This window comes from Podarcis raffonei, chromosome 3 (genome assembly GCF_027172205.1).
Source record: "Podarcis raffonei isolate rPodRaf1 chromosome 3, rPodRaf1.pri, whole genome shotgun sequence".
Taxonomy (NCBI): domain Eukaryota; kingdom Metazoa; phylum Chordata; class Lepidosauria; order Squamata; family Lacertidae; genus Podarcis; species Podarcis raffonei.
This window is the reverse complement of record NC_070604.1, coordinates 52,683,718-52,708,244: the sequence shown is the minus strand read 5'-3', so window position 1 is coordinate 52,708,244 and position 24,527 is coordinate 52,683,718. Positions and strand designations below refer to the sequence as shown.

At 40.7% G+C, this 24,527-nt stretch overlaps 1 protein-coding gene and 2 long non-coding RNA genes across 6 annotated transcripts in view; all 3 read right to left on the bottom strand.

Moving 5' to 3' along the window:
• Positions 1-992: 992 nt before the first annotated feature.
• LOC128410414 (uncharacterized) lies at positions 993-13,981 on the bottom strand. The gene is made up of 3 exons (XR_008329500.1): positions 13,563-13,981; positions 4,835-4,913; positions 993-1,953 (listed from the first exon to the last, which is right to left on the bottom strand). It is a non-coding gene; the product is annotated as an uncharacterized LOC128410414 (long non-coding RNA).
• Positions 13,982-14,746: 765 nt separating this feature from the next.
• Positions 14,747-15,863, bottom strand: LOC128410413 (uncharacterized). The gene is made up of 2 exons (XR_008329499.1): positions 15,740-15,863; positions 14,747-15,592 (listed from the first exon to the last, which is right to left on the bottom strand). It is a non-coding gene; the product is annotated as an uncharacterized LOC128410413 (long non-coding RNA).
• Positions 15,864-15,875: 12 nt separating this feature from the next.
• AFG1L (AFG1 like ATPase) overlaps positions 15,876-24,527 on the bottom strand; it is a 59,516-nt gene continuing 50,864 nt past the window's right edge. For 2 of the 4 annotated variants that reach the window (XM_053381603.1, XM_053381600.1), the window contains 3 exons: positions 22,557-22,697; positions 19,554-19,667; positions 16,500-17,301 (listed from right to left, as the gene is read on the bottom strand). In XM_053381603.1, coding sequence (XP_053237578.1) covers positions 17,155-17,301; positions 19,554-19,667; positions 22,557-22,697 — 402 coding nt within the window. In that variant the 3' untranslated portion in view covers positions 16,500-17,154. Of the gene's footprint in view, positions 16,431-16,499; positions 17,302-19,553; positions 19,668-22,556; positions 22,698-24,527 lie in introns of those variants that run through there. The other 2 variants (XR_008329498.1, XM_053381602.1) reach the window with 2 other exon arrangements.

Sequence of the window (24,527 nt, the reverse complement as noted above, 5' to 3'; positions counted from 1 at the left end):
TGGAACTATTTACACCCAGACTTTGTGTAAAGGGAGGAAGGCAAAGGGTGAGCAGGAACAGGCACGCAGCACAGCATGCCTGCTGCTTGTGGCCTTGAGTCTGATATAGTTTATTATTTGGCTTAATTAAAGAGAGTGCATTGAACATGCTTGATCCCAGATCTGTGGTTGTCAAAAAGCTGAGCTACTGCCTGAGGAGAAATAGATCTACGAGGATGTCTATGGCAAATACACACCAAGCTTCACAATACTGCTTTTTTATGGATGTCTGAGTATATTCTTAAATATGCAATCATTTGTGGAAGTCTTTGCTTTTTCTGGCCTAGGGCTGGGGAAGCTGAACATATGCGATGATAGAAAAGATATTCCAGCAAATTCAGCAGAAATAAGATAGCTCTGAGTTGTTGTTTCATTCTGTCTGTTTATATGGTTGGAACATAGCAGAGTGGTCCTCAAGTATTCTTCAGGTGGTCTGTGGTGGGTCTGTAAATTGTGCAGCATCTAGCACAGTGCATTACAATTGCTACAACGGGTAGAAATACCATTAAGTGGTTCACCAAGACCCTCGGCAATTTTCAAGTTGTACATGCTGGGAAAGGTTTGGGAACCAATACGGTTTTCCTTAATTTCTTATACCAATAAATTTGTCCTCGGCCATTACATTTACCTTTCTGGAAAGATGCATTTATCCAACTTGTGATAGTAATTGTATTGTTGTCTGCTTTATAAGTCTCTTGAGCTGTGACTTCATTTGTATTTACTACAAGCTCTCCTATCATGTTCGTTTTTGTCACACTGTGTGTGTGTGTTGTGTTATAGTTGTACATTAAAAAATTAAATTTAAAAAAGATAGTACAGAGGTATTCACATCCATATGCAAGATTTGTGTATGCTGTCTGTTTTCACACATGGTTCTAAAGATGCTACAGTGAAGTGTTTTATGTATTCTTTTTATTATTAGTTTTTATTAAATATTTTATTGTGTTACAAAAGAAAAAAATAAACAGGGAAAAGCACATCTATTGTCTCCACTTTCAATTCATAGAGTCTTTTTCACAGTTTGTTTACATGTAGTGACAGACACTTTTGTCATAGGCATCTTGCAGTTGATGGAAGGGAGAGAGGTGGGGGTATTGTTCTTTTGTTGCAGAGTGTTACTGTACTGATTTGTGTTAGCATCACATGGGTAGATCCTTTGTTACACACACACACACACACACACACACACACACACACACATTATGAAAGATTAGGGGATCCAGAGCTTGGTTTGTTGCATTCAGTTGATTGGAGTGTGGCTTGTCTGTATGTGTGTGTGTGTTAGAGGGGGAAGGTTGTTGACTCAGGTTAGCCATATTGATTTGTATACTGTGGAGGGGGGATAGGTCATTGTCCTGTTGTGTTGTGCTGTGTTTGTGATAAAGGGGAACCACACCGGGATGAAGGGGTTTTCCTTTGCTTGTCCCCGTGCTAATTTAAGTTTGTTGGTTAACTTTCCTAGTCTAGGGCGGTTTCCCATACATTTTGGTACCAGTAGCCTGTGTTCACTTCTGATAGGTTCTTCCAGTATCTAGTTACGATGTTTCTTGCTGCTGGGAGTAAGTTACTTATGAGTTCCTTAGAAGAACACTTGGAAACTTCAAGGAGCTCAAAATGCAGCCACTAGGATACTGACTGAGCTGGACTGCATGGACCATATAATGTAGGTATAATGTGGGTTTGAGTCAATCTTCACTGATTTCCAGTTGGCTTCCCAACTGTCCTTTCCCAAACTGGAGTCAAAATTATGGAAATCACTTCCTAGTGAGTTCCATTGCACTGTCATTAGGCTCCAGACATTCAGTTTTCTTCTACAGAGCTTTTGAGGTTCACTGCGTATTGATTATGGCTGTTTTAATTCATTGTTTTCTTGCTGTGCTTACTGCTTCTTTATTGAATTTGATTTCATTATTGCTGTAATTTAAAATATTTTGTTACCTCCTTTATGAAACTACAGATTGGAAGGTTGGTATAAAATATTTTAATAAATCATTGTGCATCTGCAGCTTCCTTTTTGCTTTATTATATTATTATTTATTAAATGCCATGTGTAAGTATTGTAAATGAGAAATAAACATGGAAAATAAATTGTATTCCAGTCTGTGTTTTGCAATTTAAGGACAAATTGATTGTAGCTCCACCTATAGCAACAATGGAGAATCTGTGGCCCTCCAGAATGGACTGCAACTCACATTATCCATGATTCATTACCCTGACTCAGGCTGATCAATCTAACAACATCTGTTCTCCACCCCTGACGGAAATCTAACAAATGTCCGAGCCGAAAACTGAAAAAAGCTCAACAACCTTTCTGTCTGGATTATCACTGTTTGAAATATGGCAACACCAGGATCTATGCATGAGCCCTAGATTCAATGGGAAGTGCTTCCAAGTGGGTATGATTGAAGCCACATTCTTTCACAGGCACAGTGTGCATATTATTTTATTTCACTTTAATATTTCACACACATCCCCCTTGAGAACGCAGCCATATCTCCACAATCATTCACTATCGCTGTGTGAGTATGTGACACACTTTATTTGACAATAAAACATCAGAATCTCTGGTTTCTCAGAAACTCAGTAGATTCACTAATGAAAAGGCCATAAAAGTTTTCTAGACCTCTCAATTTCGCTTTTTCATACATCTTTTCTGAAGTAAAAAAAAAAATACAGTCAACATTGATAGTTGTCAATGGCATAACTGAAAAAGCAAACAAACAAGCTCACAAGGGAATGATCTGTTGTGGAAGAAGATTCCAATATTTGTTTGTTTTTTCTTAATAGCTGCTTTCTATGGAGCACAGCAAAGATCTGCCCTTTTAAAATGGATTTTCTTTCTTTACAAATTGAGTGGGAAAGTGGGGGTAGTAAGGGTGTAGTTCAAAGCTGACATATGTTCAAGCCCAAGAGGCTTAAGGAAGCATATACTCATTTTAATTTGTTGAGAGAGGCATCATGCCCCTTGTCTTTGCTGTAATGATGACTCGCTGTTTCAGAGTAGAAAGGGGAAGAAATTAACAGCTCAGGCTTATGGGCCCCTTGGTAGCTACCTGACCAAGGGCAACATGTGACTGTCAAGGCTGTTAGTTCACCTGATCTCTTAGCTAGGGAGAACCCCTGAAGTGACTGTTTTCTGTGTCCCTGTGTTAGGAAATCTATTTCAAGCCTTTTAATTGGAAAATTAAACACAAATTGCTTTAAAACAGTGGTGCATTGCTTTGAAAAATGAAGACCATATGGTGTCATTTATTACTTTGCAGGGTGTAGTCAATCTTTCGGGTGTAATTTTATATACCCACTAATGCAGAAAGTCTTCTGGAGGAGGAATAAAGCAATACAGTGTGTGATTTAATGTTGCAGGGTCACCAAATATGTATCAAGATTACTGCCTGCATCAGGCTGCTGTAAAGTAAGGGATGTCCCTGGAACAGTGAATCCGTGACAATGAGAGAGGCAGATAAATCTAGAGAGATTTTGAAAGTGTGATGTACAAATAAAAAACCAGAATAAACCCAAAACATTCCTAAATCCACTACCCAGACATCTGCTAAGAAAAAAGGCTTTTAAAATAAATGGAAACTATGATTGACAAGGACAAAGGGTGCTTCTAGCCTGTCATTATTTTGGGGTGAGATTCAACCAGACACTGACAGATTCAGGTTGTGCAATTAAAGTTGATTTGGGGTTCTCACACAACAAACCTACTTCTTGCCAAAATTATACATGTTACGATAAGGGAAGTGACAGGAAAATGGACTGGGAGGTGTGGGGTAACATTTGCTCAAGACAAGATCATATCGCCTCCCTGCAAACAAATTGGAACGAGTGTTCAATAAATAGTCAATGCTGTCTAACCTTCCTGCAAACTTTTTGCAGACGAGTCAAGATGAATGCTCAATAAACAGGTCAGCTGGAAGCAACTGAACAGTGCATTATTAGATCTGATGGGTTTAAGCTGATATGCCTTGAAATTATTAAAGCCATGTAGGTACATCTGTTGTGCCTAAGCTTTAAAAACAAAACCCTAAATACCTGCATGTTCAGATGCACAAGGCTAGTTTGTGCCTTGTTTCTGTTTATACATGTAGCATAGAGTGTAGGTCTAAGCCTCAGGCTCACATAACCCTCCCTGCTGTGTAGTGAGCATTTTAATGTGAATGGGGATCTACGCTTGTAAATTCCTATGTGAGCAGGCTTGTCTCAGAAGAGCCATCCATTTTGCTTGCACACCCCACCCTTATGTAAGGCATGTAGGCCATGTGTGGAACAGCCCCAGATGAAGCCTATTTATACATTATTTTGAGGTGCAAAGAGGCTCCATTGGTTTTTCTATTAATACAGCCCATTTCCAATAATTTAGTCTGGTGTAACTCTGCTGCATGTAGGGGGTTTTCTTTTGCGCTTGGATGATCAGGCGAAGCTTATTTCCCTTCAGTTCTGACACACACTTTCATTTTTTAGGGCAATTGTATGTTGAAGTTGTGGGATGTATCCAGCCTCATATAACCAACATACTTAAGTCTAATTAATGCATGAAGTGGTTAAGACCATAGAGTAAGCCATACTTCCAGGCCTAGCTAGGTCATTTACCCATCACCCTTGTTCTCTCTTCCTTTCTACCATGTGAACCCTACCAGTTGGGATGTCTAAGCTGGATGCTCCAAGCTTAGACCATGTGGCTTAAGAAAGCCATCTTTGTGTTCCTGTACAAATAATTTAGAAACATTTACTACTTTTTGAAACTAAATTTTGTCTTTTCTTGATGCTGTATAGAAAAGCCCATGAATCTTACCTCTGAAGAGCTTGTGAGTAAACCATTTTTAACTTAACAGTCGTGTGGTCTCTTTCCATGCTAAGGGAAATGAGGTGCTCTGGAAGAAAATCAGAAGGGGATATTTTAAAGGTCTAACCACCTATATTTCCATACTTTGCTGCATTTTTTGTGTGATTTCAAATCTCTGCTGGGGTTCTCTCACCAAAGCCTGGATTTAGGCATGCAAAGAATTCTTCTTTTATTTTTACCATATCTAGTATTCTTTCTTTTAACCAAAATATTAAAACAAACAGAAGTGACCTTTCTTGTCCAAAGAAGGCTAGGTTGCCCTTCAACATGTCAGGACTTTGCTGTCTCAGCTGTTCAGGGAATGGAGCACTGAGAGAAACTTTCCCCCCTGCAGACCTGTGCATTTTTGTCCATCCATAACTGGCAGCTTCTGCTAGCATGGGTGCTGCAATTCCAAAATGAAGGCTAAAATTGAGAGCTTATTCCTTTCTTATTTTAGGGAAGTCAAATGATTTTCATTATTCTCTGGTATCATGATCAGGAATGTGACATAGGATTAGTTTGATTTTTAATGTACACTTACTGCCCTTTTAGGGACACGGGTGGCGCTGTGGGTAAAACCTCAGTGCTTAGGACTTGCTGATCGCAAGGTTGGCGGTTCGAATCCCCGCGGCGGGGTGAGCTCCCATCGTTCGGTCCCAGCTCCTGCCCACCTAGCAGTTCTAAAGCACCCCTAAGTGCAAGTAGATAAATAGGTACCGCTTTATAGCGGGAAGGTAAATGGCGTTTCCGTGTGCGGCGCTGGTGCTGGCTCGCCAGCTGCCGCTTAGTCACGCTGGCCATGTGACCCGGAAGTGTCTCCGGACAGCGCTGGCTCCCGGTCTATAGAGTGAGATGAGTGCACAACCCTAGAGTCTGACAAGACTGGCCCGTACGGGCAGGGGTACCTTTACCTTTACCTTTTTACTGCCCTTTGAAAAATAAAAATTGCCTGGCGACTATTTTGTTTCTTTTTTGCCATTCTAGTGTGCCATTTCTAGTATATCTTCCATGAACAGCCATCTTATAAGAAGATTCCAATCCTTTCTGTCTCATCAGAACCCATAATCCATTATTCATGCTCTTGTAATTTCAAGGCTAGACTACTGTAATGTTCTTAGCATGGTGCTACCTTTGGTTATGGTCTGGAAGCTTCAGTTTGTTCAGAATGTGGTACCAATCCCTTGATAGGTTGATCACCCACAGTACGTTACACATGTGCTCCATCATCTGTGACTTCCCATTAGTTTCTAGGCACAAGGTGTTTTGACCTGTAAAGCGCTTAATGACAGGAGCCCACACCTCATCATGGCTGTTATGTTTAGTCTTTCCAAACCAGGTTTTGGACCACTAGAGACAGTTGTTCTGTGCCAGAAATACTTGCTGTTTTCATCTGAAAAAAACGAGAATCTCATGGAAGATTTAACCTTCACATCAATATCGTCCCTCAAAATTTGACCACAAAACTTTTTTAACTCACACTGCTGATGTGTAATTAGTATTGCCTGCCCTCCTCGTATTGCCTGCCCTCCTCTTCTTAAAAATTAAAATAAAAAATCACCTCCTGTCTCAACACACAACTATAAAAGGTACAGTATGGCCACATCTTACATGGGGGGTTCAGTTCCAAGGGTTCTGTGTATACACAAAAATGCATGTACTCAAACCACCCCCTTGGAACCACCCCTACCTGAGCATCTCCTGCCTTCCGGAGCTGGTGTGCTCAGTAGGCCTTGCTGGATTTTCCTGGCATAGAAGGAGCTTTTAAACTCTCTGTTTTGCTTTGCTGGGCAAAGCGTACACCAGCTCCTGAAGGCTAAAGATGTGCGCACAAGATGTCACAGGAACTCAGCCCAATGAGTCTGTACACACTTCAGGTTACATACGCTTCAGGTTACAGACTCCGTTAACCCAGAAATAGTACCTCGGGTTAAGAACTTTGCTTCAGGATGAGAACAAAAATTGTGCAGCGGCGGTGCAGCAGGAGGCCCCATTAGCTAAAGTGGTGCTTCAGGTTAATAACAGTTTCAGGTTAAGAATGGACCTCCGCTCCGGAACAAATTAAGTTCTTAACCCAAGGTACCACTGTATTTTGCATCTACTATGCTCCCCCCACTGGTTTGGAAAGTGGTGCCCACACCATGTTAGCCACAATCCATATGTATCCTGTATCTATCCTCTCATTTCTTACGAAATACTGTATTTTGTCCCAAACCAGCTTTGATCTGAATTGAAAATTGGAACAACCCAGCTATGTTTTAAGATGGCATTGTGTACATACCCCTACTATAGTCATTGGAACTTATTCCTGGGCTGCAATCATTATTACTTACTTTTCTGGGTGCAAGCATGATTAAATGCACTGGGACTTTCTTCCAAGTAAACATGCATAGGATTGCAGTATTAAATGGCAACAGAGGCATGGACCAAGTTATAAAATTTAATAGGAATATTGTTCCAAACTTTTCTGGGGATTTTTGCTGCAAATTTCTATAAACCAGTACAGAAAGGCTGGGGGAGCTAAACCAGTGCAGAAAAGCCGGGGGGGGGGGAACCTTCTAATCAGCCTTTTAGTGCAGATTATATATTTTTTACAGAGATACAAGGAATTGGGAGCTTTCTTTTTCTAAGCATACAATTTAGAGGAGCTGGTTTTCACTCAATCATATTGCCTAGGTCATGACCTGTTGCATAACTTTGTTAGGCCAGATAAAAGGATCAGAGCCATCGGGGGCACGCTCCCATGCTTCCATGATAGCCAAGCAAAATGGCCATTAGAACGAGAGAGAAAAGATTATCCTCTGTCATTTAACATTTGGATGAGCACCAAGCCAGCTTCCTTCCAGATCTGCGCTTTGTGTTTCTTTATTGCTATAATCCAGTTACCCTGAGAACCTGGCTTTTTTTTTTAAAGGAATCCATGGTTTCAAATACCCTCATAATATTGTTGTGCCTCTTCCTTTCTATGATAGAAGCATAAAGCCATGGGCTGAGAGCAGATTAATGGACTGATATCTTGCTAAGAACAGACATCAGGGGCAGATACACCTAACGCTCTTCAGAGCTTTTATCTCCCCTCTACAGTGGGTATGGACAAACACATTGAAAACACTTTAGAAGAAGAAATGGTCACTTCCAGAGGGGCCTATCAGGCGTTGAGTAGTTTTGTGTTAGGAGGTGGTTCTTAACCCTTTCCCCACCCATTTTCTTGCCCCAAATGTTCCCTGAACCACTTTCCTGCCCCTGTTTTGGTTGCTCTGGGAGTTGAGGTAGGGTAATTGAGGGTAGGGAAAGGCACCATAGCTGTCAACTTTTCCCTTTTTTTAAGTGAAATTCCCTTATTCCGAATAGGATTCCTTGCAAGAAAAGGGAAATTTGACAGGTATGGTAAGCACCCCCGTCTTATTTGTTGCTTCTCCAGACCTGATCTCCTCCCCCAAAATGGCAGCTTCCTAGGGTTGCTGATGGACTATAAAAGAAGTGTTTGGGCGGCTCTTGTGCCTTTGACAACAACTGGATCTTTAGAAACCAGCCTGTAGCTTTCCATGACATGGATATAAGCATCACAGCCTGCTAATGTCTGTAGATCAATTGCAGTTAACCACACAGGAGCCATGTCTGCTTTAGAAAGTTGGTAACTCTGGCATAGTTAAGCAGCACTTAAATCACACCAACACTTTTCATACTATTTTCATACCATTATTTTTGTCATGCAACCTTTTTGCGTATCAAGTACACTTATACAAGGACGGGCATGGACTCCCCCCTCATCCTGGCTACTTTTGATATTTCTCTTTTCATTCACTCAAGGCTAGATTAAAGTGTGAACTCTTACCCTCATGTTATACAAACCCTCCTGACCTCAGTCTCACAGCTTGTATGAACAAGCATCCTCTTGCCATACTTTTCTGGTGCTGGCATCTCTTGTGTGGCTGTTTTTGTACATTATTTGTGCTATGGGCCACTGTTTATGTCTTTCCTGGCCCTTAATCTGTTTTCACACCCCTCTTATATTAGCAAAGTAGGTTAAAAGTAAAGGACCCCTGGACAGTTAAGTCCAGTCAAAGATGAGTATGGCACTCATCTCGCTTCAGGCCGAGGGAGCTGACGTTTGTCCACAGACAGCTTTCTGGGTCATTGGCCAGCATGCCTAAACCGCTACTGGTGCACAGGGTACCATGATGAATGCTAGAGTGCATGGAAACGCTGTTTACATTCCCGCCACAGCGGTACCTATTTATCTACTATTTATCTACTTGTGCTGGTGTGCTTCCGAACTGCTAGGTTGGCAGAAGCTGAGACAAAGCAATGGGTGCACACCCCATCATGCAGATTCGAACTGCTGACCTTCTAATCAGCAAGCCCAAGAGCAGGCACCCCCAAACTCGTCCCTCCAGATGTTTTGGGACTACAATTCCCATCGTCCCTGGCCACTGGTCCTGTTAGCTAGGGATGATGGGAGTTGTAGTCCCAAAACATCTGGAGGGACGAGTTTGGGGGGTGCCTGCCCAAGCAACTTAGTGGTTTAGACCACAGTGCCAGTACCCTATGTGGATAGTGAATTTTAGATCAGGGATGCTTTGGAAGGATAGAACCAAAGCCTCTCCTAATTTCTCCACTAAGTTGTCCGAGGACGCAGAGTGGAAAACAGTGACATGGCTGATGTCTGTGTGGTTATTGTGTCTTCTTTGAAAAGTACTCCAAGTCCTGCCCTAACCTTGTTCCCTCGTAGACCTTTGGCAAAGATCCTGCTGCTGCTTGACATTTCTTTGGCTGATAAAGGAAACTCTGGACTCAGCCAGCACTTGCTTTGCTGCTTAGATGCAGAGCCTCTAAATGACCCACTAGATGGATACAGCCCTCCAGAAAGGGGACGGGAGGAAGCTGTGAAGCAGATAAGAGGACACAGAACACCCACTAAAGCCGTGTGTGAGAGAGGTTGGCCAAGGGACACCAGAAAGTGTCAAAGCAGGGGCAGACAACATGGTGCCCTCCAGATGTTGTGGGCTACAGCAACCCTGACCATTGGCATACTAGCTGGAAGGCACCACATTGGCTAGCCTGTTCAGGATTTGATCTTCTGATGTTGAGCTGGGGCAAGTGTAAGGCAGGCAATTGTTGTGGCTCAGAGCATCTGCTTGGCAGGCATAACATCCCAGGTTCAATCCCTGGCATCTCCTGGTAGGGTTGGGAGAGACTCCTGTCTGAAACCCTGGAGAGCCAATTTAGGCAATACAGAACTAGGTGGACCAGCTAGGGGTCTGATTCAGTTTGGCAGCTTCCTAAGCTCCTACACCTAAGCTATGAATCTTGCTTGTCCACCATAGAAAGCCACTGTGTAGGTGCCAAGTCTCAGTTTTGGAGGGCCTAAGACAGGGCACAATTCATGGAGACCCCCTGCCCCATGGTTTTACCTCCTCATTTTATCAAGTTTGGTGGTTTCATGCCAGTGGGCCTCCTGACACTCAATGTGTACACTCAGTAGATGACTGGCATTGAGTGGTCCTATTTTAACATTAAGTGGCTAATTAATTCCTCCTCCTCCTCCTCCTCTTCTTCTTCAGTAGGTATTAACTGCAATAAAATATCTCCCAGATTCTAAAATGCAGAGTGGTATCTAAGCATGATGTGTAACATCGTACAAAGATACACTGTACAGCTAGTATCTTGGCTGCAGCTGCCTGAAGGGTTCCCATTTGTTCTCTTTTGCACTATTTTTAAACTATCTGCACAATCCCATGCATATTTACTCAGAAGTAAGCCCCACTTACTTCTCCAAGGAGGCTAATTCCCCAGCAAGTGTCTGCAGCCTGAATGAAAGGGTCATCAACCAATTGATTTATTGGAAATGTGTCACTTTTATTCATTCGTTCGTTTTAGGGATTTATACCCCATCTTTCGTCTTTGCTTCAAGACAGCTAACAACCAAAACAATAATTGAATGGGAAATATAATGAGTATGTGAAGCCCAAGGCTTGGCTTTCTGACATCAGCTTTATGCAATCAACTAGTGTTACTGTTATTAAGAAGGGCTCACCATGCCATGAAAAATCAAGTTCAAGTAAACTGGATATTATAGAATCTGCCATGGTGTTCGGGGCTGTGGATTTTGAACTTCCAAAGACTTTGTAGTTCCATCCATGCTAGTAAGCAGAGCAGTAGAACAGAACCACCCAAAGATGCAACAGAGGTTTTGGCATGCTAGGACTCTCCCCAGGAATTGGGTGTGTCTGCTGATGCTGATTTAGAAAGAGGGGAGAAACCGTTCCCAATGAGAGCTGCATTGTGCACAAAAGCCCTGTGGCAGGAGTAAAATGTTAGTAACACCTAAAATCTGACAGTGACAAAGGTGTGTGTGTATGGGGAGGGGGGTGGACCTCAGGGGGTCTAAGAGCTCCTCCAGACATCCTGTTTATTCCACATTTATTTAGCACGAGTTCTTATGGACTCCCAATGTATTCGGTCCTAAGGGGAATTCTCGTAAAATCTACCCCATCAACTGTAATGTCTTACCCAACAAGGCTCCTGCATTGACACTGGTAGATTCTTAACATAAAAGATACACTATGATTATTTTTGAGAGTATCTGAGCCAGTTAGACATGCGATGTCCCTTAAACATCACAGTGAAATGAAGATACAACCAACCCTCTCATAGAGTGAACTCAGAAGCACTTGTTCCTGAATAACAGTGATTATATTCTGCCATCTTGTGGCTGCATTCCAACTTGCAATCAAATTCTAGGTCTTGAACGTCCAGCAAGCAAATGTAGAATTTTCACAACCATAATCTTGCAGTTCTCCAGATAAATAGATTAATTAATTAAGTCATACATGCGTAGAATATATTTGTCCATAATGGTCCCAGGGTGTGGCCTGAAGGCTGATTGCAGCAATCTTGCGGAAGCCAGGCAGATCTAAGTCCTCTCAGTGCCAGGGGAGGACCACTTGGAAACTCAAAAGTATGCATACCCTCCAACATTTCTCTGATGAAAATAGGGATGTCCCATGCCGCCACCACCACTATTGTTGTTGTTGTTGTTGTTGTTGTTGTTGTTACTATACTATGCATGCCCCACCCATCTGACTGGGTTGCCCAGCCACTCTGGGTGTCTTCCAACATATATAAAAACATTATAAAACATTAAACATAAAAAGCTTCCCTATATAAGGCTGCCTTCAGATGGCTCAGGGGGTCGCATAACTCCATACCCTCCAACATTCCTCCGATGAAAAGCGGGACATTCTGGGATCAAATCAGAAACTGGGACAGCTTCCATAAATCTGGGGCTGTCCCTGGAAAATAGGGACACTTAGAGGGTCTGAGTATGCTGCCTTGAGTTCCAGGGAATAATAAACAAATTGTTGTTTTATGATCAACTGGTGACCACCTTTCTAAAAACAAGAAAAGAGCGATCTTTTAAGAGTGTACGAGGAGTCTTGTTGGATCTGACTCAGAGCCGAATCCAGCATTCTGTTTCCCACCGTGACCAATCAGATGCCTTTGGGAAACCCACAAGCAGGACATAAGAGTGAGGTCTCCTCTCTCCTGCTGCTGTTCCCCAGTACCTGGGATTCAGAGGCATGGCACCTCTGATCTTGGCGGTAGTATATGGCCATCCTGACTTGCAGCCATTGGCAGCCCCCTTCCCTCATTGTTTGAGGATTTTAATGACAACAACATTTTCAATGACAATTACAGTTCTAGAACATAGCATTTTGGTTCTAACCCATTTAAGAATTTTTTGGGGGGAAAATTCCCCTTTCAGACAGCACAAGAGTGGGAAAGTTGGCAGTGGCTGATCCCTGATGAACAATAAACAGAGCTGGGCCAATAATTTTATTTATTTAGGTATTACTTTGTCACCCTTCACTGTACGGTCACAGGGTGATGCAGACCTTAATAGGTGGAATTCAACATCATGCTAAGTGGGGTAAGCACACAGGGAGCGAGGCCCACCCTCTCCTCTTCCTGTTCATCCCCTAAACCTGTTCTATGTTTCCCCTCAACCCCCCAGAGCAGATTTAGGGGGGACACGGGGCATGTAGAGGGGAGAATCTCATTGTGCAGAACTCAGTCTGCACCTGCAGCAACTTAGTTGACTCTTGCCCACTGAGACACATCAATATATGTTCTAATACTGATTCAAACATCAATAAAAAAGAAACACAAAAAATAAAGAAGAATATAGCAGAGGGTCCCCTACAAACTAATGTCAGACAGATTATGCTTCTTCACCTTCAAAAGCCTGCTGAAAGAAACGTCATCATTCTCCTAAAATGTGTGCACCTCGGTTGAAGAAAAATAATATTGAGGGCTAAGGAAGGCTAACTGTGGCTACTATGTGTTGATATAAAAAGTAAGAAAGCATTACATGTACAAAAAAAGAGGACAGAGGGGAATACAAATTTGCCTACATTCAGACACAAGTTTAGAAATACAGTGGTACCTCAGGTTACATACGCTTCAGGTTACAGACTGCTAACCCAGAAATAGTACCTCGGGTTAAGAACTTTACCTCAGGATGGGAACAGAAATTGCGCGGCGGCAGCAGAAGGCCCCATTAGCTAAAGTGGTGCTTCAGGTTAAGAATAGTTTCAAGTTAAGAACGGATCTCCAGAACGAATTAAGTTCTTAACCCGAGGTACCACTGTAATAGCTATTTCTGATACATCTCAGCCTGGTGAGGAGAACTTACGTAGCGACCTGTGTGCTTGCAGAGTTTGGTGTCTTGGTGGGAGCTGTTGATGGGCAAATTCCTGGTCACACGGCAGCTCTTCAAACAGAGTATTGTCCTCCAAGATTCTCTTGGGTGGGCCTATTTAAAAGCAATGGGAGGCTTCTAGCATCACAGATTGTGCCTTGCGATGGTGCACAGAGGAAAGGACACGTGTTTTCTTGAGCTCTGCTGCAGACAAACTGAGTTGAACACTTGGTGGTGCTAGATGCCGACATATGGAGTCTGTGCTTCTGGTGTTTCCTTAAAACTGCATTCAGGAACAGACAGCAAATTCACAGCTTTCAGCTACAAGTAACAATATCAATTTCAGAACATTATATTGAGATGCAACTTTATTATTTTAATGGGATCATTAACTGAGGGGAATGTGTTATTCCAGTGCCCTGTGTCACACAACTATACCTGAGTGGCAAAGCAGGTTGTGGCTGGAATATAACAGAATAAAGATGGCAGAATGTATTCTGCTATCAAAGAATTCAAATTTCTGAAGTTCTTTCGACCTGACGATGATTGCTTCCACACCACCCCTTTTTCCTGGAATTGCCATCCTTTGTTCACTCTTTTTTTACAGGCTGCACCTTCTTTTTAAAAAAATGTTTGGTTGTGGGTTTCCCGTAGGTATCCACTGTGAGAGCAAGAGGCTGTCATCTATTTTTAGTATATTGGAATGGAAGTTACCACCAGTCTTTTCTAATGGAAACATTGATAAATCAAAATAATACCTGGTGTTTAATAATAACCGCTGGACAATTTTAATATGGATGATATTTATGGGCTCACTCTTTACTTGGGGTTGATTCTTTTTGGTGGTTTGCATGTCCATAATACGACAGCATAGTTGTTGCCTTCTGTGGCAAAATCATAGCTCACATTTCAGTCCTGTGCATTTGTATTCAGTTGAATGGAAGCAAATTCAGTGGGGCTTACTTCTTAGGGCTGTATCTAATGTCGCTATTCCACAAGTTCAGCAGACTTCCACCTGCACAGTGGAACTCTTCTCCAAATTACAGCACATCCTCAAAATCTGCTCCAGAGGGTTCACGGAATAGAGGTTAATGGGGAGAAAAGGAGGAGTAGGAGTATATTAAATTGCCACACCCTTTCCCTTGAAATATTATGATATTGCAACTAGATGCTGGTAGTAGGCTTTAAATATAATTGACATTTTTATTTACACCTTGTATACCACAAGGCTTATACACTTAAAATGGATTTTACAATTATGGCAATAATCTTCCACATTCAACTATTTCTTACACGTTGTCCTTTGGCATCTTAGAAGGGCTTTTGCAGGTATTTGTGGTATACAATTTTCAAGAAATAAAATAAATATTCCAGATTGGTTTGGTTGCCTCCAGACACTGATGAAGTTGCTAACTATTACTCATTACTGTCCCTGTGTCTCACCTGGCTCTCTACAGAAAACCTTCCAAGAGATGAAGAAACAAGGTTATTCCCCATTGCCTAAGAGGCGGCCTACAACAAATCCAGCACTGATCCGTGGGAATCAAGCTACTACAATGTGGAATTGGTAACTTTTTCTTAAGCGTGCCTGGCAGACAGTTGCTACAGCAGATACAGCTGTACCCGGCATGGAGGGGCAACGATGGGGGGGAAATGTACTTATTTCTCACCATCAAATGCACAGTCCTTTGTGTTCATAAAACCATCAGAACTATCTTCCACCTATGAAGTTTAGTAAAAGTACTGTAACTTAGCTCAGCTGCCTTCAGGATCAGGACCAACACAATGTGTGTTTATGGGTCCATATAAAACCTCGTCAATCTTGGTCGATATGGTTGGAATTATATTGTGACCTTTGCCTCTGGAAGATGACAAAGACCTCATCATACGTCTTTCTGTTCCTGTGGCTGTGAGGATAGAAAACAGGTCTATAGGGTGGGTAGGATGGCTTCTAGTTCAGTTTCCCCCCCTCCGCTTTTTGCGGCAGATGTCATTCTTGTTAGCAGAGCACCCACAATATAATCCTTTTTCTCCTTTTCCTTGTCATACAGCTTTTTACCTTGAAAACAGCTTGGTCCTTCAAACAAAAGTGGTTATACTGTTTGTATGGCCTGTCTGGAAGTATTTTTTCCTAGTGGATTTGATTTCTCAAATAGTTGCCCATGGGCAACTATTATGGAAGGAATGTCGGTTTCTCTTTCTATGCATGGCCCTATTTAACTCACAAAATGGTGGCTGCTTGCTGGTTGTCTGCATTTGTCCACATTGTCTTTAACTAGCCCTGGAGTAAATAGCCATAACATACCTATTCTAGTAAAATTGTCCTTTATATTCGTAAGCCAGTTTTGGTGCTCCTGCTTACTGTACCATGGTGGTCTGCACTGGGATGTGTGCCTTTGAGGATGCCAGACTGTGCATTGTTTGTGGTGTACATTGGGTATCCAAGAGTTATGCTAACAACACCATTCATTGACTGGTACCTTTCCTAAATGAACAATGTGGGTGGTCTTATTAGTAAAGCAATATCATGACTGATGGGTGGTTGAACTGCTAAGAGATGTTTCTGTGTTTGCATTGCTTTCTCCTGTGTTGTTCAGTGAAAGAGCATGATCCACCAATGTTACATGTGGCAATGGTGTAGAAGGATCACTGCATTGTGGTGTATGTGAGTGTGTGTAGATTTGCACTTACTGTCTTGTGCATAGCTGCTTGAAAAGATCCTCAGCATCAGGCGGGAAGGAGGACAACTTAGTCAAATTCCAATATAAAGTCCATTCCAATATAAATTCCAATATAAAGTCCATTTTCACTACCAGTACAAAGTTCACCTCAAATCTTGTAAGATTGTCCTATCTGGTCTGCCTATACAAGACACAGTGAGTTCATTTTTGCTTTGATACTTATCCACTTAATGGCATTTTTTACTCTTGGTTCTATAATTCCACTTTTATTTTCTCTTTGCACCCTCCCTATCAGAAGAATTTGAGACAGGGGGTCACACATACAGGCAATGGAATAACAATAAATAGGTCTACCGTGGCAGTAGGCAAGCAGAAATAAGAAATGTATTTAGAATGGCATAGCTACCAAAATGCAATTATATGATTTTGTACTTAGTAAAATGAGAAACTGATTTTCTTCAGTTGCTGCTCAGAATCATTAAAAAATAATAATTCAAGGGTACTGAAGGTGCAGTTATCTGTAACCGAAATACTAGAGTTAGGCGGGTGCAATAATATGTACTTAATTTGCCTGGTTTGAGCCTACCATTTGTTCAAGCTGTAGTTTTTGAAGTATGATATACAAATGCAGACCATAAACTGTATGTGCCACTCCTATCCACATAATTTGTAGATTAAAACTGGATTTGGATTCTTGGTCAGGAAAGACTTCATGTTAGGCTGGACTTCCACACACAGGCATAAAACTGTTCCCACCAGCATTCCAGCATGTAACCTGCCCCTTGTTAACAAATAAAAAGGCAAATGTCTAGGAAGTAAGGTGCAAAATTGGGCAGTGTGCCTGTTAAAAATAATTTAGCATTGAGTTAGAACTCTTCTTCTTTACAAGTACTATTTGTGTTTTGCTAGTCTTTTCGCAGCTGTGGTTGGTTGCTCCTGTCCCCCTCCTTCCAGTACTGCTCAGTCTGCATTTCAGTCAGTCGTGAGATGGTACGCTGAAGGGCAAAAATCTCCTCCTCTCCCGTGAACATTGAAAGTCCTTGAGCTGAATCCTAGAGAGAGATGGAAGCAAGGAACAACTTTTAAAATGCAGGAAGCAGTAAAAAGAAACCAGAAAATGAAAGACTTCTCAAACTTGCAGTGTGGCCTGAGCCCACATAGTCACAGTCCATCTGTTCGCCTCACCCCCCAGGTTTGTGTGCAATTCATAACTATCGAGCTCCCTTTCTTCTGCAATCATGCTTTTGTGGAACAAAACTATTCTTAAATATTGAAAAAAGAATACAGGGAGCAGCACCTTGCAGTTGCTGCTTTTGGCTGTGCTTCTGTGCAATATTTTTTGGGTGGTATTGCAGGTCTCTGGGTTACATGTTTGTGAAACACAGGCACAATTCAGCTAGCTAACTCTAAAACACACACTTTATTACATGCACATAAACATTTTCCAGTTGGACAGAAGTTTGAGAGGCTTTAAAAATATTTATTCCAAGAGTAGGGACTGGGACTGTTTTCTGTGGTTGATAATAGTAAAACACACACACACTGCTTACATTGAATGGCACACATCCTTTCGTCTACACAGATAAAGGCTATTTGGATGACTTGATGTGTCAGTCTTTGTGCAATAAAATGGTATTGCCCATGTAACTTTTTTTTTACTGTCTGCAGTGGCAGGTTTGATGCCCTCATAGGGATAGGGAACCAATGGCCCTCCAGATGTTGGTGGACTCCATCTCCCTTCAGTCCCAGCCAGCATGGCCAGTGGTCAGACATGTTGTCAGTTGCAGTTCAATAACATCTGGTTCTCCACCCCAAATATAGAGGCTAATTGAAAAGCACACACTTGTTCTATGATAACCTATATCTTCCTTTGCCAGTGGTAAAGCCACAACAAAATATTAGGTTTAAATATCACCATAACACAGCTGGCCCTGCAGGGGCCAATGTACCGTGAGGATGAATCTCTTTCCATTCCCACCTCCCCCCATTTGTGCATCACATCACAGTTTTGTACAACATTTTTGTATGATAGAGATCTTTCAGAGACACTTGTGTTTAACATATATTCAGTAATGTGTTTTTTTTTAATCCTTATCAGTTAGGAGTTAACAGACTGGGTTCACAAAACATTCCTCTCACTTTCTTTGAATTTCCTCTCACAGCAGGACTAAAATGAAAGCAAGTTTTCTCAAGTATATAACATGCTAGGACAAGGCTTTTAAAATGTGTGTTGGCTCATATTCTGAAAACATTATGCTTTCCCCCACCAAGGTGAATGGCACTAAGATAGAAAACTGTGTGAGTCTACTGTGCATTAACAGCATACACTGAAAGATCAGCAACAAGAGGACTAAGCTGCAACCCTTAAATTACTTTTCAGAACCACCATATTTCTTTATAAGATATAAAAGGGAGACATTATTAGAAAAGAATACTTACTAGGAAACCTATTTTTACTGGATAAATACTGGAAACTATTTGCCATAGATAAAATTACTTGAGGCTTCTAACTTCTGATTTAACTTTCTGTCAGGTATTAGTATTCATAAACTATATAATGTAAGAATAGAAATATAATCTATAATGCAGAAATGCAAGCAACAGATTCTTGTATTCTGGGTTGTATTCAACCAACAATTACTCAGAGTAATTGCTTAATGACCATGACTAATGTGCTTCTGGTCCATGGGGTCACGAAGAGTCAGACATGACAAAACAACAACAACTTAGGCTCATTAATTCCAATGGGCCTACTCTGAGTAAAAGTTAGTTAATTACAAATCCTGTGCATATCAGTTTGGGGAAGCAGTATTTATCAGCTCTCTCCTTTGTAAACCTGGAGTGATAGAGACACTTATAATACACCTATTAGACAATAAACAGATTCCCAACATGGTGGCTCAAGTAAAATAAGGTGCCTTGAGTTCCAGTCCAGGAAAAAGGTGGGATGATGATGATGATGATACAAGTGCAATGTACAAAGCTAAATGTAGCTGCACTAAATCTGAAGAACATGTATTAAAGCAGCAGCATGACCCAATATTTCTAATATATTAGAAACACATACTGAGTAAAAGATTAGAAGTATCTCTAGAATTACGCTAAAATAGATTGGTTCAAACCATTTATGAATAGCATTGCATTAAGTTGGAATAGAAGAAAAGGTGCAACGTTGATCCTGCCAGAAAGCTACCGAATGACCGGTTAAATGCTTTTGCTGCTCACTGCCCCCCTAGCACCACCACACAGACCAAAACCAATTATGCTCTCCTGCAACAAAGGCTCTAATGGTCATAGTGCTTACCTGGCTCAACCCCAAATCGTCCATCATTACCCTACTTTCGTCCAATCCACCATCATGGGATTCTTGAATAAATATGTTTTGGAGTGGCGCTGATGCAGAGCATACAATACGCACCTGGAAGAGAGTGAAAAAGCTGTAGGTGCTATCATATATAGCTCCTATTTCTCAATTTGAATTTTGTAAAATCCACCATGTTTTCATTTTGTATGGTGTAAGTAGCAATTTTGATATAGACAACAACTGAAATGATTTCTGATTTTGCCAAGCATAAGTAGCTCTCCATAAGAATGAAGAATGCAAGTGGCTTGTACTGTACCATCATTCCTTTTTCACATCACAAACACTAACCATAAACCCATTTATAAAAAATGTGCCATTCTAACACAACCACCACCAACTTTAGTTCTTTTACATAGTCATTGGGTATAGCATCTTACCATCAAAACCTATATGTAGTAAATATCCTCAAAATAAAAATGTAGGCCATTCTTTTCTTCTACTATTCTTAAGAATCTAAGTCAGCATTAGGGCATTTATTTCTACTGGTTTTGTACAGCATTTAGCTTACAGTCACTTTCTCTCTCTCTCTCTCTCTCTCTCTCTCTCTCTCACAAACACACACACACACACACACACAATTTAAAATACTTATGCTCATTGAACATTATCATGCAATAAGCTACTTACCTTTTGTAGTAAAACAATATAGAAACTCTGTGCCACAATGGAAGGCAGGGCAGAAATGAACTGAAATAAGGCCACTAATTCGTTATGCTTTGTTAGATAAATTAAATTCACCAATTTTAATTGGTGATTTATTGTCATTAAATTTTTTTAAACAACAATGCTTATAGATGCGTCACCAGAAAATATGAAAAGCCAAGTGTAACTCATGGAATTTTGAAATGTTAAATACAAAATAATATATATTTTGGCATGGCATGAAACCTGTGTTAGAAAGAATAAATTTTGCTACTACCTTTTGCTTTTGGGTAGAAATACTATAGCTAGCCACCACAACATTACAGTTTTGTATTTCTCTTTTTTCCTCTTTCTAGACAATTGTCACTTCTCTACCAGGGATTTTTTGTCAGCTTCAAAATGACCATTTTCTGAGTCAAGAGAACAATATAGAGCCACGCACACATACATCAAGGAAGACCAAAACAGAGTTTCAAAGTGAACCAGGAATTTCTTTCTACACTGCCTGGAGTAATTCTGAAGTCATTTTGGCGTCTTTGATGTGTGCAATTCTAAATTTCGCCATAGCACTCCTCAATCACAGCTGTGACTTTACTCATTGACTAAAAACAGTGAAAGGTGGGAGGCGGCTCCTTTGCCACCAAACAATTCCTGGAATGGTACCTGCGCATTTTGCTTCATGATGTTTGTTCTACAAGTGCTAGAGCAGACTCCCCCAACCTGGTGCCCTCTAGATGGTCTGCTGCCTGGGGCCAATAGGGGTTATGGTCTAAAATACGTTTAATGTGAGTTGCTAGTTGTCAGCCTTTAAGTTTTAGCATCCTTTTTTAAAAGAGGATAAAGTTAATAAAGTTGAGAACCTCTAGTACACAGCCTGCCATTTCACAAGCTGCAGGTGCCAATGTATATTTTAAACTGTTGGTATCTATTATAGAGCAATTGTCCAGTGAAGAAAGAACAAGCACTCTCCCAGCTTTAAATACAGCCAGTAGCTAACAGGGCACGTGAGACTTTTAGAATAATACTTATAATTGGCAAGGTAAGATAACATACTTGTGTGTGTGGCTCACCATAATGTCCAGTGAGAAAATATTGTTGTTTGACTGTGAGGAAAATGCAGGGGTTTTGAGAAAAGCCATCTGGATCCACCAGAAAAAGTGAGCTGCATCTAAGTCATTTACTAAACAAAGATAAGATTGTCTGGATAAGTCCCAACTATCTTGCTGAACTAAAGGTAGGGTTTTTTTGTGTGAATTTCTTTGCCAGGACATTTTTGAAAAAGGTTTTTAATCTCAATCGATATTTCCTGATTGCATAAATATTTAAGTGTGTGGCTATAATCACACATAGGGTGAAGCTTAATGTCTTCCATTACTTTTTAAAACATCAGCTTAAATATAAAGAGCCTTTTTTAGTTGTTTTAATACTGCTGATTTTGCTCCCATGATTGAAACCTTTGTAAATCCAAGCTAAGTACTGCATTTATCATTACTATTTCATTAGAGGTCCCACAACTCAGACTAAAACCAAGAGTGGCTGTTTCTTCTAAAATTATTATCACTTTGGGGCAAACCCATTAACACTTTACTCGTCTGTTCACTTATAACGAATCATGACTGGGACTCTAGGTGAAATAAAACAAAAACAAAGCAGATCTGTACCCTGGAATTATAGCAGCAAACAAAACTTTGTGGATAATTTCAACTTAACTATTGTACGGCTTGCAAAACATGATGTGACTTTTTACCAATCAAGAAAAAAGAATCATGATCATTTCTCTTGGAAAGATATTATTTTGACTCAGGAGAGTTGGTGGGGGCATGGGGCAGAATATACCAACAATTTTCTAATATCTAAAGCTATCTTAAACTCCACGTTGGAGTTGCAGATTTTCAGGAATAGGATTTGGTGAGCAGCAATGTTTTATCTATGTGTCCTGGTTTGGAAAAAACGAGAGAATGTTTCGTTCTTCTTTTATAGTGCTGGAACTCAGGCTCACCTAATGAAATTGATTGGCATTGCCATTTGATTCCAGGAAATTAAAAACACACCAAATTAAAATCACACCAAATTTAATTCCCACCTGTTCAAGACCTATGACCTAAACTGTATTTGGGTTAAATTGTCCCGTGACTTGTTCACCCCTGTCATCTCATGTGGAACCAATTTCCCAAAGCAGCAGGCAAATATGAGAGAAAATAGGAAGATTTAACTTGCATTACCCATTAATCTTATACTGATAATTTCCAGAGCAATTCAAGATGCTTTCATCTTGTAAGAATTTACCAACTGACTGCTTACCTTCTTGTCATAAAAAGTATCAACAAGAGTAATGAAGCGGCGAGCTTGGGTCCTTTTTGCCATTGTAAACTCAGGTATGTGACGAACAAAGACTAGGTCAAAATGCATAGCTACTTCCAAGTAATCACTGGCTCCAAGCGGCTGAAACAGAAAATGGGAACTGTAACCCATTGAAAAGCCAACAGACCAACACAATATATATTTTGAAATGCTACCACCATATCTCAAAAAAACCAGTGTGATCCCTCCTATTTTGTTTTCTTTTTGCATTAGGTGAGAAGGTTGACTGTGATAGTAACAGATTGATTCCTAAAGTTGGTGGCTAAGCTTAGCTTCATGATCTCTAAATTAAATCAGAAAGTAATTTGCTTGGGTATTGCCAAAATTATAGAGCAAATAAGAAGAACGTGCTGGATCAGGCCAATGGCCCATCTAGATCAGTATCCTGTTCTTGCAGTGGCTGACCAGAGATTCCTGTGGAAAGCGGGATCTAAGTACAGCTGTACTCTGTGAACGTATCCTTGTAAATTTTGTACTAATTGACTACAGCAGGTGCCTCCCCACCACCCACCCACATCATATGTTAATGCTAAGGATAAAGTTAAAAGAAAATGGAGTCATTTCCTCAGGGTAAAACCAAATAGGATGCAGACTGTATTAATCATTTAATATGTCTATTTTCAACTATGAAATTAATACCCACAGTGAAGGGGTTAGGATTGGAAATGTGTTGCACAGCAAGGAAGATTTAGCATTTACCTCCTATGCTGTGGTCCAAGCAGATACAATTTCCCCCTCCCAGAGCCTCTGGGAGGAAGGCTACCATTGGTGCAATTGGCAGTTCCGTTCCTGCAGCAAATAACAGCATCAGAGAGAAGGGAGTTTTAGCAGGATTGTGACATGGTAGGAGGGTAAAACTCTCCCTCCTCATATGCCATAGTCCTGATCTTGATCCCCTCTTGCAGCTGCTGCACTGAAAGTACGTTTTTTAAAAGACACAAGCATGGGCGTAGCTAGGATTTTTGTTGGGGGGGGCAGAACCAACATGATTGGTCAGTTAAGTAATTCTATTGTTTTATTTGATCTAGGGGGGGCAGCAGCCTATGGACACAAATGCATTCACACATTTAATATCACATCTAGTTTGCCATCAAGTCTTCTACTTTCTTGAAGCATTCTAACTCAAGCTCAAGCAACAGGAATATAAGCACAATGCAATAAACCCAGATGTGGGAACAAGCCCTAAATAAATCACATACTCAAGCTCTAACTACAGCTGCAGAGTATTCATGCAGGAATGCACAAGTTACAGAAATAGGCTATATGAATTAGTCTGAAATTTACAACAGTAGTAGATATGTTCCTGAAATCATCCAGTCTAATACCAGGTTGGTTTAACTAAATTCCTATGAATTAAAATAGCAGCCACAACATAAAAGATAAAAGATGGTTCATGGATCATTTAGTACACCACACATTTGAGAATTAATTAAATGGCCCTGGATACCTAAGATTAAAAGAGCAAACCAAGTGGTTAGGTTTTATTTCTGGTTTCAGGAAATTAAAACAAAAAACACTCTTCCATGTTTGGAATGCAGGGAAACCCCTGAAACATAAAGAATGCCCTGCCAGGAGAGTCTTGATTGGCACTCATGTTATGGCCCTTTCAACGCTAGTTGGAAAACTTTTTATTTTCCTATGGTATGTAAAAATAATCTTTCGGTGCTTTGCAGTGCTGCTTTATAGGGCTGACGGCTGGTGGTATTATCTCTACTATTTCTAATGAGCAATTTATTATTATTTAAGACATTTATATACCACTTAATGATTAATAAGTGATTATAGGTTTGGTGGTGGTGGTTATTATGACCATGGGCTTGCAAATTGTATTGTTTGCTACCCTGAGAGTGTTATTAGGTGATATAAAAATGTTGTAAAATAAATGAAATGAAAAAACCAAGTCTTTACCCA